This window comes from Culex pipiens, chromosome 3 (assembly GCF_016801865.2).
Source record: "Culex pipiens pallens isolate TS chromosome 3, TS_CPP_V2, whole genome shotgun sequence".
In the NCBI taxonomy this organism is placed as follows: domain Eukaryota; kingdom Metazoa; phylum Arthropoda; class Insecta; order Diptera; family Culicidae; genus Culex; species Culex pipiens.
The window spans coordinates 179,585,189-179,600,271 of record NC_068939.1 but is presented as its reverse complement, the minus strand read 5'-3'; the positions used below and the strand labels follow the sequence as shown (position 1 = coordinate 179,600,271).

Genomic DNA, 15,083 nt, shown 5'->3' with positions numbered 1-15,083 from the left:
TCAGACAAATTAAAAAATGGGTGGCGACATAAATTATGAAAAATACTTGCTACGGCGTGTTAAAAAATGTGTGAATTGTGCTTTTTTATTCTAATTGGATTGAAATCGCAGCAGGAAGCAACACACAGCAAAAAAAAAAATTGAATTGTGGAATGTTGAAAATTTGGTAGGTTGAATATTACCTCTTTTTTGAGTGATATTACCTTAAAATGTGTAAAAAATGTGAACCTGATGAATATTTACCAGAAACTAATGAGAATTCATCATTTTATGATGTAATATTTACACATTTTTTTGACACAAAATCTGTCACCATTTCCTGATGAATATTACAATCATTTTTTTTTCTGTGTACAAAAGAGCGCAGAGGCATTGATTTACAGGATTTTTTCATAGTTCATTATGTGTAATTATTACTTCTACTAGCAAAAAAAAAAAAATTTGCGCAAACTAATCACCTTTAAATGTATATCACATGAAAAAAATGAGTTTTTGTTGATATCAACTTTGATTCTTTATCTGAAAAATAAGCAATAAAATCAAGTTTGACTTAACTTTAGATGTTTTGGAATTAATGATTTGTCCTCTCAAACAAAACGAAGTTTGATTTAATTCTCGCTAGTTGAATATTACCTCTTGTTTGAGTAATTTTTCCTGAAAAATGTGTAAAAATGTGAAACTGATGAATATTCACAAATTCTTGATGTAATATTACACTTTTTTTGACACAAAATCAGTCAACATTCCCTGATGAACATTACTATCACTAACGTGCACAGGGTGGGGCAAAATGGGGCCCTTGCCACACCATTATTAGAAATATGTTCTAAAATTGGTCAGGGAAAGTCCATGAACAACGAAATTTTCAAAACGCTCATGTTGTTGTGTCACCATCCCTGAGGACCTGGACTCGTTAGTGATTACCTTAATTTTTTCTGTCAGATTAAAAAACACTGTAGAATGTGAATTTAATACGTTCTGCGAAATTCCATGTATACAGCAAAAAAAATGAATTTTGAAAGGTTGAAAATTAGGTAGGTTGAAAATTACCTCTTTTATTTGAGAAATTTTACATAAAAAATGTGTAAAAATGTGAACCTGATGAATATTAATCAAAAACTGATGAATATTCATCAATTCCTGATGTACACATTTTTCGACACAAAATCTGTCACCATTTCCTGATGAATATTACCATCATTTTTTTATGTGTAGCGTCAGGAGAAAATCGGGATTTTTTTAATCGAAATACGGTGACCATCCTGGTTAAGAATTGATTTTACAAGATTTTCAATTAGAGGGGCTGCATAATTTTAATAGTTCATGCTTGTATTGGAACTTTCATCATGTTGTATTAAATAATAAAATGTTAAAACATACAGCAACTTATAAGTTTGACCTGCTCGCCACGGAGCCGTGACCCGATTTTGCCCGTGCAACAAATTATGCGCATCTACTAATTCAGCAAACATCCCAGCGCCAGCAACATTGTAAATCAAGTTACGAAACATTATTAAATATCAGCGCGCAAAACCGCGAAACACGGACCAAAATATAACTAAAACGTAATATTAGTGAGTTTGCTTAAAAAGCGAGCGTTCGGTTCGTCGCTTGCTGAGCGTTCACTCGCGCGATGAACTCGCTCCGACTCTCCTTTGGAGCCTCTCTCTCTCGCGTGCTCTCGCGCCGACGATCGACGGAACCCGGAATGGTGTGTGGTTCGACGGCCAAGCCACGACCACGGCGGTCACAGATCGGAGTGAACCGCGCACTGGACCGGATCGCGATTCCGCCGCGCGTCGTGAGTCGAGTCAAGCAAGTCGTGCGTGTTTCGTTACCGTACCGTGGAGTGAATTGTGGAGGGACTTGAACGCGCGAGATAGTCGCGAACCCTCGCGCTTGTTTTTGTTGGTGGTGGTGAACCGAAGAAAGCTGTCAAAGGAGGAAGTGAGTTGAAATGTGCGCACACACACAAGCAAATGCTCAAGCAGAAATACCGTTGAGAGTGAAAGTGAGAGTTGATTTCTGTCTGTGGTGAAAAGAGGAAAGGTCATCTGCCTTCTGGTGCCTGTTTGTGGTTGGTTTGGTGTGAAGTTTGGTTGGCGGTTGTTCAACTTGTGCGCAAGAGAGGAAATCGATGGAATTTTGTGCAACTTTTTTTCCGGTTGGAATCTGCAATGATGGGGAATGCAGCATTTGGCGGCAGCAGGAAACCAAAGTGACAGTGATCTTCAACCAAATGATTAACGGCGAAATAGTTGCAAATCGGAATGTGGTGATTTGGTGGTGCATTGGAAAGTCATTAGGAAAATAACCCCCCCTCGGCTACGTGAACTCGGCGAAGGTCGATTCTGTAATGATTGGACTGAACTTTGTTGGTAATTACCGTTGGCAGCGGTCGTCGTGAGTAGCGCTCAATAATATGCTGTGAATCCAGCAGAAAGATATCTCAATCTTTTGTCCAAGAATTTCTTATATTGAAGAATTTGAATAATTTATTGATTGAACAAAATTAAATTTGATTCATAATTATAGTTTAAAAAGTCGTTCATTTTATATGCGATTTAAACAGCAATTCCAAATGAAGAATAAAGTTAATAATTTGAAATTAAGAAGAGAAATTTATTCACTCATTATCAATCACAAAAATAAAGAACTTGACATGTTTGCTTTAAAAAAATTAAATTTGAATCATGTATATTAGGGTGGTCCAAATCCGGGCTTTCTCGGGGCTACCCGCTGAAATCAAAGATCACCCAGGCCCATTTTCCGAAAATTTATTTGGATCAACTTTTCCGAAGACACCATGTTTCCCGGTTCCCGTGGTCAGAATTAGCTCAAATTTGGAATTTAGCCTGGTGATGGGTCAATCTTTGATTTCAGGAGGTAGCCCCGAAAAAGCCCGGATTTGGACCACCCTAATATATATTTATCAATATTTTTTTAGAAGCAGCATTCAAACAAAAGTTATATGTTATTTACATTTGAACGAAGTGTAGATAAACCATCTTAAGGGTGCACATTTTAATTTTGATTTTAAAAACAGTTACAATTTGTTCACTCATTTTTAAATTGAGTACTGAAAACAAAATTGCAACGTCCTTAGGCCAGTACGAATTGCATTTAAAGCCTACTTTAAACTGACATAAACATTGGCTCGCCATGGCTTTTTTTAAATTTATTGTAATATTTTTAAACAGAATTGTTTTAATTTTTTATTAAATTTTGCACAGGACACCGGTCAAAATTCAAAATTTGTAAAATTCCTGAAAATGTCATATTTGTTTAAAACTTTTAGAATAAGCGTTATACAATATATTCTGAAAAGTTTGCAATAAACTTTATAAAAAAATCAATAAAAATTTTGAATTCTGATTTTTTTTCGAAATTTTGAAATAATTATTAAAACATTTTCCTGCTTTGTTTTTTAGCTTCTGTGCGCTTGAGATGTTTGAAAAATTAATGTTTAGCAAAAATATCTTTCCTCTAGTTCACCCTGTTTTAAAACACAACTTTCGTCTCCCCTCTCCCTTTTTATTTTTTCCCATGGAATCAGGAAACAAAACTGAAAAAGTAAAAAATCAAGAAACAAAATAAGTTATTTCAAAAAATAAGAAATTTGATTGAAAAATCTTGGAATTGATTCTAAACAATTTAAAATGTGTTCTTTTTTTTCAAATTAGACAATCTTATGTAATATTTTAAATTTTGGAACCATCATTCTTCTTATTTTTTTTTGCTGTTGTTTTGGAAATTGTTGACTAATTAACCATTCCCTTAAGTTTTTTGTGATACTTTTTGCTTCAGAATTTGTAAAACAGGGGTTGTAATATGATGGTAAATTTATTTTGACTAAATTTCAAGTTACATTTTAAATTTCAAGCAAATTTTTCGAAATATCACAAAACGCTTGTACATTCAAGATTACAATTATACTACAAAAAAAAGAAAAATATCTTAGAATCCATGTTTTTTTTGCCTTACGTTATGTAAATTAGGTCAATAGTTTCAAAAAATTCCATTTGATTCAAAATTGGAAAAATAAATCTTAGAAAACATATTTAGAATAATTAATAAATCAAATTGGTTCTATCAAAATTATTTTTTTTGCACTTTTTTTCTTTTTTTTTTGAAAAAATAAATAAATGGGAGGCAATAAAAGCTTGAAATTTGAAAATTGAAAAATGAATCGTAAATATTTTTTTGCAATTCCGTCGTGAAACTACTTACTTTTCCTGTCATTCTCGAACGACGAAATAGCCTACTTTTCTGTACCAAAAATAACAGAATCAAATAGCAACACTTTTCAAAATAAATGTTGAAAAGTTCTACTTTTCAGCACTGAAATGGGTGCTGAAAAGTTGAACTTTTCAGCACTTGTTTCGAAAAGTAACACTTTTCAACATTTTTTTGATTTAAACGATTTATTGACAAAATACATAAAAATTTGACATAAAATTTCACTCAATGGGTGTTTTTCGGAATTGCAAAAAATGGTGTATGGAACTCGTTGCAAAACTTGATTTTTTCAGCACTCTTCGTATTTATCCAACTCGGTGAACCTCGTTGGATAAATGTACGACTCGTGCTGAAAAAAATCTCTTTTTGCAACTTGTTGCATAAACTACTATTTTGCAATTCCGTCTTAAAACTAATTAATTTTCCTGTCATTCTTGAACGATGAAACAGCCTACTTTTCTGTAACAAAAATAACAGAATCAAATAGTAACCCTTTTCAAACACAAATACTTAAAAGTTCTACTTTTCAGCACTGGAATGGATGCTGAAAAGTTGAACTTTTCAGCACTTGTTTGGAAAAGTTATACTTTTCAACATTTTTTTGATTTAAAAAATTCATTGACTCAATGCATGGGTCCTCTAATTCTGTTCAAAAGGTGTTTTTCGGAATTGCAAAAAAAATTGTATGGAACTCATTGCAAAACTTGTTTTTTCATCACTCGTCGTATTTATAAATGTACGACTCGTGCAGAAAAAATCCTCTTTTTGCAACTTTTTTTGCATAAACTACTATTTACTTGTTGCTAGATGCTAGATTTGTTAATCAAATTCAGCAAAGTTTAGGTACAAGTTTTCAACCACTGAAAAGTTAGGTAAACTGAAAATTACTGAATTTGGTAAAAGATTATTGAAATTCGGTAATTATTGTTCATCCTATAACAGAATTTCGGTAAACCTTCTAATGCCCTTCTATTTTTTTTTTTTTTGAGTGTTTTCAGAGTCACTTGAAACAAGTCATATTACCGAATACCTCATTTCCTATAAAATTAAGACTTCTTCTGTCTGATGCTTCTTGTAATTTGAGTTGGCTGTAAAATAGAGTTTTGACGAATTTCAAGATAGAAGCCCACCTAGAGGGTTAGGTTGTAAAGGGTTAACTTTATCGATTTTTCAACAACCAATTTCGGTAAATAAATCTAATTGTGTGATCTTCAACAAATGAGAATTAAAATTGCCAGAACTAATTAATTTTTGATAACGAAGTAAACAAACTAAAATTCTATTTAATTAAAACCAATGAGTTTCAAGCTTGCGACTCAATTAACGTTTGCAGTTTGTTGAAAATGGTATTAAAACGTTTGATTTTTATTTACATTTAACCTGCATAAACCTGCTGCGACGAGTTGATCTCAATTGAGCATATCAAAAGGGGAATACATAATGATCCCACAAATGTCACAAAATGAGCTGCAACCAGTTATGTACACAAACAAACAAACAAATACACAAATACTGCCCCCTCGTTTGAAAAGTCACACGCTTACCAATATGTAAATTTCTACCCCAAGAAGAAAAGTGTTCGTACCTGGCCGTTGAGAAATCGTCAATAGCTGGAAAGACAATTCAATGAACGTCCAGTTATTAGCAATCAAAGTAAAACCAACAATGACATCGTCGACGCGTCGTAAACCTGAATTAAAAAGTGAAATTTTGATGTTTACGTGTGTGTGAGTGTAAAAAGCAAATAAAAAACGAGATATAATTTTTTTTCACCGCAAAACAAAAGAGAAGCGCCGACGAATTTGGAATAAAAATTAGCCGAAAACAAAGTGTGTGAAGTGAGAAAGAATGCAACTGCCGGGTTGAATCACTAATTTTTCAGATTTCGATGTTTGGTTGTTTAGTGCTTCTGTGTTTGGTTTAAAGTGTGTCACTGAGGTGTAATCAGCTCTTCATCATTCCAAAAAAAAAAAACCCCGAAAATGGGTTGATCGTTTTTTGGGACAACCAAATATTCATGTGTTTTGTTTTTTTTTTTTTTCGATTGATCAAATTGTGTGTACAGAATCGAAGAGCGTCGGAATCTTAAAAGCATCATTACGTCTAAACTATGACTGCAAAGGAAGGAAGTGTTGCTCCTCTCGTGCCAAAGACAACGTCGTCAACAAAAATTGGAAATTAATACCCATCGAAGGATAGACAAATTAAGTCTCGCCGGACGGACGATTCGCCAACGGTACACAAGGAAGCAAAAAAAAAAAGTGTGCATGCAGAACAGAATGGACGACAATGAGAACTATTTGGAGGTAATTTGCCTGCGATCCAACGCACGATCGAATGTTAATTCACTCGAAAATATCAACCGGATTTGAATGTCATCAACGAAATTGTGTGACCTACATTTTTCGATCCAATTGATCACGTATTTCACGTTGTAAAATGATTAAAATATTTTCACAAAGTTTCACTTTTTTCTGTCTGTGTAACATTTTCGTTTAACGACGCTCTCTTTCTCTTTGTTTTCTCTTTGCAGTACCCCAAAATGAACTTTACCCAGTTCTCGTCGCCCTTTGGCGGGGCCCTGGCGGCGAACCAGTTTGCGGCGGCCAAATTCCCGCCGAACCTGGCGACGGCCAACGGACAGGTAAGAGTGCGGATTTGTGTGAACCAATTCCTAATTTAAAATAGAGCTGTGTAATAGTAGTTTATGCAACAAGTTGCATAAAAAGGATTTTTTCAGCAGAAAAAATCAAGTTTGGCAACGAATTCCTTACAACATTTTTTGCAATTCCGAAAAACTTCCATTGAGTGAAATTTTGAGTCAAATTTTTATGTATTTTGTCAATAAATCGCTTAAATCAAAAAAATGTTGAAAAGTGTTACTTTTCGAAACAAGTGCTGAAAAGTTCAACTTTTCAGCACCCATTTCAGTGCTGAAAAGTAAAACTTTTCAGCATTTATTTTGAAAAGTGTTGCTATTTTTGGTACAGAAAAGTAGGCTGTTTCGTCGTTCAAGAATGACAGGAAAAGTAAGTAGTTTCACGACGGAATTGCAAAAAAGGTTTTATGGAACTGTATACAGTCCAAACTCGATTATCCAAAGCCTCGATTATCCGAAGGTTTGTGTGGGACTTCGCGTAATCGAATCGCGAAAAAATATTTTTGGTTTATTTATATTTTTTTTCTTGTTTTAAATATCAAATTTGAGTTCTGCGACCCCAATTTAGTCAAATTTGAATAGTTGATTGCCTACCAAATAATAAAATGCATTTTTTTTTTCAATATTCTGTCACCGCAATATTGGCGGCCATCTTGAATTAAAAAAAAAAATTAACCGCTTTAGCGTAGTTTAGGGGTCATACACACTTAGATTTTTTTTACCGAATTCGGTAGTTAAAAAATCGATAAAGTTTAGATCGGTAAACCATCTGTCAAAATAAACAAAATTTTAGCGAATTTCGGTTGAACGATGAAGAATAATGAACTTCATTACCGAATTTCGGTAAGTTTTTACCGAATTCGGTAAATAATTTTTTTTTTCGTGATTCGATTATCCGAAGTTTCGATTTTCCGAAGTGATTTTTTTTTTTGAGGCCTTCGGATAATCGAGTTTGGGCTGTATTAGAGAAACATCGGTAAAAACTTGAGAAATTTAACCACACATACTTTGCAAACTATTGTGCCTTCCTACCTACACAATTTTCTTTGAAAAAGAAGCAAAAACTAACTTTAAAAAAGTAAACCTCGTGGAATTCTTCCTAGTTGAGAACATTAGATTTTTACTGTTTTTTTTTTTTTCGAGGTTTCAGATCCCTCACTTACATCCTTGTTTTTACATTTTTTTTAACTTTTGGGACGTGGTCATTGGGCAATACAAATGCTTAAAGATAGATTTCTGTAATTTTCAGAATTTAAAAAAAGATTAAAATGATTTGGAGTTTTTGATTTTTTAAACACTTTAAAATTATTATTTTTTTAATCATTGGAATATTACCTAAAACATTCTTTAGAATTTTTAGAATTTTTGTGCTTTTAAATTTTTTAATTTTAAAATTTCTTGATTTCTGAATTTCTAAATTTTTAATTTTTGAATTTAGTATTTCTAAAATTTTGAATTTTGAAATTTTTAAAACTTTCGGATCCTTTAAAATTTAAATTAATGAAATTCTTAGATTTTTTTATCATTGAATTTTTTAATTATTTTTTTTTGATTTTTTATTTCTTAAATTTTTAAAGCTTGAAATTTTTTAATCACACACACATATCAAGATTTTCTCGAGAAATTACGATCAAATTATCTCAATCATCTATCGACAATTTACGACTTATCATTAGAAAATTATGATCGTAATACTTCGTGGATCAATAAATAACGATCGATTGCAACCCGAGCAGACGGAAATAACGTGGGAATAACATTTTTTGATATTTGAAAATACTAGGCCAATAACATTTTATGTTATTTATAACAGGATTTGTTATTGGTCGTTATGAATTTTTTGTTATTGGATTGTTATTGTAATAACAGACTAATAACATTTTTAGTTATTTTTAGAACAAATCTTTGTTATTATTTATTGTTATTTTAACAACTAATCCTATCATCCTAATAACAGTAGGAGTTATTCTTCCATAACAAAAAATGTAATTCCCTAGTTGTTTTGGCTTTCAATCAATATCAGACAAATAACAAATTTTGTTACGATAACATAAACTGTTATTAAACTCTTATGCAAAAATGGATTTTTCAAGAAGATTCCATAACATTTTCTGTTATTTTAACAGTATTTGTTATTGAAATGGTATGGATTTTGTTATTACCGTCTGCCCGGGAATAGTCACCACGAAAAACCACAATTCTTAAGAAAACAATTGCTTAAGCTTTTTTCTCCACATTAATTACTTTAGTGCTCTAATACGACCAATTGACGTAAACGCCAAATTAAGATATTAGCATTTGTACATTGTCGCTTACGTAACTTAGTTGTATAAGGATTTTAGCACACTTATTTTTTTTTTTAAACTTCCTCATATTTTATAGTTATTCCTCATATTTTATAGTTATTAAGATCATTTTGGGCAATTTTTTATTGTCCGGCCGTAAATGGAAATGATCACCAATTCAAAAACTAAAAAAGGTCAAAAGGGGCCATCCATAAACCACTGGACATTTTTAATCAAATCATCGAAGTAGTAGTGTGGAATGCGTAGATTACGATAAAATTTCGATGTATTCGACAAAGTTGTTTGGATTGGCATGCCAAAAAAAATGCTAGAAATTGAAAAAAAATGCTCGAAATCGAAAAAAAAAAACAAAAGATAATCCGTCCGACTGGTTTGGTTTGTTGAGGGTTAATTATTTTTCGAGTTCACTGTTCTCGAGCCCCTTTTATTCTTAAGTTTTTCTAACTAGATGCATCTTGTCTTTTTAAAAATGAACAAGTAGTCAAGTATTTTTTTCGTCAGTTTCTTCTATGAAAAGATTTTTTTTTAACAATACAGCGATTCAATTCAATCCAATTCAATCCAGCAGGCCGGAGTTCAAAATTTGGCATGATAAAATAATTAACAGGATTCTGAGAAAAAAAAATATCGGGTTCCGGTACAAGAACATAAAGCACCATGCGTTTCCAGAAAAGTGTACTGAGAACTCGTTTCGATGGAGAAGCATGGTGCTTTGAGTTCGATTTATGTACCGAAATCCGATATTTTTCCAATAAATCATATCTCGGAATCCTGTTAAAGGATATTCACCATTTTTGGTTCTGTTATGTTAAAAAATACAACTGTTTTTGTTTTTTTTTTGTTTTCTAATTTTTGATTGTCGAGTCACAAACTACTCTAAAATGATTCAGAATTTTTAATTCCAGATGGCAGCCAAAATAGCGGTGATAAAATATTGATAAAAAGCATTTAGTAATTTAATAGTCCAATTTTAATGGTCGAATATTAAAATTTGACTGAAATGGGGTCGCAGGTTATCAATTGTATGGTAAAAGCAAGAAAATAAAAACAAATCGAAGAAATTGGCATGCTATTGATGAAAATATTTAGGCAAATTTACACCAGGGTTATGGAATACAAATTTTCGTTGAACCAAATGAAAAACCAGCAATCCAACTTTTTTTTTTGCTTCTGACTCTTTTTGCATTTTTCAATGATTCTCCAGAACTATTGAAACGTTTGTTTCGCCAAAAGCACTCGCATTTGCGAGCGCATATTGAAGATCACGTCAGTCTCAGAGCCACTTGGGGGTGCCAATGCAGCTGAACGCCATGTATCAGTATATAGTACAAACCATCATCCTTCCTCACCCGTCAGAGCAGCGTATGCCTAATTAGCCGACAAACGAATTCACTTTTATCTCTACCTTCACACTGTGCAATGCATGTTGCCTTTTCCAGTATTAGGAAAGCTACAATGTATGTGCTTTTAAATTCATTAATTATTAAAATTATTAAATTAAATTGAGAAAAAGTTTCACCTTCTGTATTGTCTTTTAATCAAACATTTATACTGAATTTATTTTCAGTAAGCCCACTTGAAACGTTAGTTCCGATCTGCCTTAGTTCCAACCAGTGTTGTTGATGCATCTTGCCATTATCTGCCCCAAGGTGTATCGTCTCTCTTCTGTGGAGCACGCCAGCACAAAATGTGGGCCACAGACCGCAGATAAATGGAAGGCTGGTCGAGGTGAAGGCCCTCGTCGGCATCGCTAGAACATTGTACATTTCCCACAAAACCAACTGACTGCTGCTAACTAAGACTAATCATAAAGATGCGAGTTTTGAACAGTGCAAATTAGCAGCTTCACCGGAGAGATACTTTAGAATCAGCTGAAATTCGAGGCCACGAGGCGCGCGGGTTCTATCCGACGACTAAGACAACACATTCTGTGGATGCTGTAACAGTCGAAACACTATCATCATCCACTACTGGTTTCATTACAGATGAATGTGTGCGCAATTATTCCACGTGCTGCTCTATTAGACTTTAGATTGGCGTAGATTATGACGTGTTTAGCGTAAGGGGAGCTTTCAAGACAGGCTTCCTGCTAACCAGTTTCAGTTCACACGATATACGGTGATTAGTAGAACGGACGACGACTACCTGGAACGTGCAATCTTATGACTCATCCAGGCATCGCTTGTTTTGAGTGATGAACGGCTCTTAAGTTGGCCAATAGATCAATAGAGCAATTATAAACTGTATGAAGTATTTTTTTTTAAATCTAATTTCTCTTAAATTAAGAATTTCGCTTCACATTTTTCTTTTTGAAATTAAATGAAACGTTGTCGACCTTTTTATCAAGCTTAAAGAAGCCATTTGCGTCTTTGTTTTTTCCCCATAAATTTAAGGAATTCTCCTTACATATAAATATTCGAAAATCTGTATTTTGAGAAGGGACTCTCGGATTGATTTGGTGGAAGATGAAAAAATTTCACAAAGGTTTCTTTTTTTACACTCAAAATTGATTAAACAGTTTTCAAGATATTTAAAGTGAGGGCTAACTGACTAACTTTAAGAGGCTGTATCTCAACAACAAGCAGCCCGATCAACATTGTTGAAAAAATAAATTTTCTCAGCATTTCGAAAATATTTTTTGCAGTGGAGCAATTCTCTACGCAATCGGTCTTTTTTCTTAAATTTTAATTTTTGTATTTTTTTATCCGACTGAAACTTTTTTAAGTGCCTTCGGTATGCCCAAAAAACCATTTTGCATCATTAGTTTGTCCATATAAAGTTCCATACAAATTTGGCAGCTGGCCATACAAAAATGATGCATGAAAATTCAAAAATCTGTATCTTTTAAAGGAATTTTTTTATCGAGTTGGTGTCTTCGGCAAAGTTGTAGGTATGGATACGGACTACACTACACTACACTGTAAAAAAATGATACACGGTAAAACAAATTTTGGTGATTTTTTATTTAACTTTTTGTCACTAAAACTTGATTTTCAAAAAAACACTATTTTCATTTTTTTTTATATGTTTTAGAGGACATCAAATGAAAACTTTTCAGAAATTTGCAGGTTGTGCATAAAAATCATTGAGCGAGTTATGAATTTTTAAATCAATACTGATTTTTTCAAAAAATCGAAAAATTGATCGCAAAAATTTTTCAACTTCATTTTTCGATGTAAAATCAAATTTGCAATCAAAAAGTACATTAGTGAAATTTTGATAAAGTGCACCGTTTTCAAGTTGAATCCATTTTTAAGTGACTTTTTTGAAAATAGTCGCAGTTTTTCATTTTTTTAAATTAGTGCACATGTTTGCCCACTTTCGAAAAAAAAAAATTTTGAACGGCTGAGAAAATTCCCTATATTTTGCTTTTTTGAACTTTGTTGATACGACCCTTAGTTGCTGAGATATTGCCATGCAAAGGTTTAAAAACAGGAAAATTGATGTTTTCTAAGTCTCACCCAAACAACCCACCATTTTCTAACGTCGATATCTTAGCAACTAATGGTCCGATTTACAATGTTAAAATATGAAACATTCGTGAAATTTTCCGATCTTTTCGAAAACAATATTTTCAAACAAAATTAATGATTTAAAAATTCATAACTCGCTCAATGATTTTTTGCACAACCTGCAAATTTCTGAAAAGTTTTCATTTGATGTCCTCTAAAACATATCAATAAATAAAAATAGTGTTTTTTTGAAAATCATGTTTTAGTGACAAAAAGTTAAATAAAAAATCACTCTCACTCTCTAAAACTTAAAAACGGTGAACTTTATGATAAAATTTGCAAAATCATTTTCTATTGTAAATGTGATGTTGCATCTTAACATGATTTTTGAAATTTTGTTTGACAACAAAACATATAAAAAAATCGAAAGTTCAAAAATACGTATATTGGGAATAAAATTGTTAGTGATAAATAGTAAAAAATACCCTGCATAACCAATAACCTTTTTCCGAAGACACACCAAATCGATCACAAAATTTCTTTTCAAGATACAAATTATCGAATATTCACATGCCCTTTTTGTTTGACCAGCCCGCAAATTTATATGCAGCCTTGTATGGTAAAACTAATGATACCAAAAGGCTTCTTTTGACATAGGTTATACATGGACACAGTTTCATTTACATAAATAAATATGAAGAACTAACGAAAACGTAGATAATTACCCTGATTTAACAGAGTTTATTTGGGCATAAAGAATCGATGAACAATTTATCATCCAAATAAAAAGATACAAAATGGAACACTTCCATTCGAGCACCACAAGCAAAAAGCTTTTTTCTACAATGTAATGAGAACTGTCATTTCTCCCATTCGATTCCGGTACTTCATTGAAACAAATCGCTACAAAAATTGCGCAAGTGTAGAGAATTGCTTAAATTGAAAATTAAAATTCTTTCCTCGCTTCACTTTCTGATTATTGAAAAAAAGGTACTATAAAATGCTTAGAAAAAGATGAGAGTTTTCCATTAATGAAAAATGTAAATTAATAATTTTTTTAGGGAGTTAATTTTTTTTGTGAATAGTCCTAAACATATTTTAAAATTTAAGCATAAGCATAAGCATAGGTGCCCACCCGCAGTCCTAAACATATTTAAAAAAATTGCTAATAATTCAAATCGATCCAAAAATCCCAGCTCTCGATACAGATAGTTCGGTGAGATTCAGTTAAAATAACAGAGAGAACACAATCCATCGAAATTCATGCCTGCAATGGACACAGATTTACGAATATTTTCATGGTACTTTTGTTTGGAAAGCCTTCAATCAAATTTGTATGAATCAATAATGATGTACTAGTAAGTCATTAGCACTCCTGTGAGTTGTTGAGATATGATTTATAACAGCAAATTACACATTTCCTCGTAAAGAAATATTAAACTTGATTAGTTTAAAAAAGGTGAAATATTATAACATTGTTGTACAAACAATGTTTTTTTTTTTTTTTTGTTAAGCATATTATTAATCTCGCCTGCAAGTTTTAATTCATCCCTTGGAAGAAAGAGCGCCATCGTCGTCATTTCTCTTACCTCATCACGTGCAGCAGCAAGGTAAACCACTTGCACACCAAAGCCAAAGCAACTAAAATCAATGGTCAAAAGCGTGGAATGAAAATTCCAAACCCATCATTGCTGACCGATCAAAATAAAACCAAAACGATGATGGATGACGAACGAACCAACGATTACTGCAGTTTTCTCTCTTCGATGGTGAATTTCTTGGTCACACCCGACACCAACTTCAGCCAACTCAACAACATAACTTGATTATGTTTGTGGTCGATGATAACAACCATCATTGGCCCGCGCACCATAAATAGAGGAAAACATACAATTTATATACTCCAGCAGCAACTTTGGTCTGGTTATATTTTTAAAGTGAGCCGAACAAGTGGAAAGAAAGAAGAAGAAAACACAGCTTTCACTTTTACTTGAACCTATTTAAACTCTATTGCCAGTCAGCTAACCACACTAAGCATGGTTGGTTCATCGGGCTAAAGCTGAAGAATCAAAAAGGGAAGCATGTTTGTCTATTTAGTCAACATTGGCACATGTTTCGTTGTTGCTGTTGTTGGCTCGCTGTGGATACCCACCATGTGTAGAAAACATGTTCCTGGTTGTTTGGGTACAACCTTCTTCAGTTATGTTATGTTCGTAATGTTGGTGTTTACACAATGTCACTGCGAAATCTTTTTTTATACAAAATTTAAGCAGTTATTTTAAAATATTATTTTTTTCTCAATTTGAAAAAAATAAAACAAACTGTTCGCTCTACAGCAGCGATTCCCAACCTTCTTCTAGGCTGGTACCCCCTGCCATGTAAATCAAGTAGGCCCGGTACCCCCGTTGAGAATCGCTGCTCTACAGC

At 32.9% G+C, this 15,083-nt stretch overlaps 1 protein-coding gene across 2 annotated transcripts in view; it reads left to right on the top strand.

Moving 5' to 3' along the window:
• LOC120427998 (specificity protein transcription factor 3-like) overlaps positions 1-15,083 on the top strand; it is a 40,877-nt gene that overhangs the window by 13,622 nt on the left and 12,172 nt on the right. The window contains exons 1-3 of one of the 2 annotated variants that reach the window (XM_039592962.2): positions 1,798-1,947; positions 6,305-6,545; positions 6,773-6,883. In XM_039592962.2, coding sequence (XP_039448896.1) covers positions 6,507-6,545; positions 6,773-6,883 — 150 coding nt within the window. In that variant the 5' untranslated portion in view covers positions 1,798-1,947; positions 6,305-6,506. Of the gene's footprint in view, positions 1-1,797; positions 1,948-6,304; positions 6,546-6,772; positions 6,884-15,083 lie in introns of those variants that run through there. The other variant, XM_052709851.1, reaches the window with a different exon arrangement.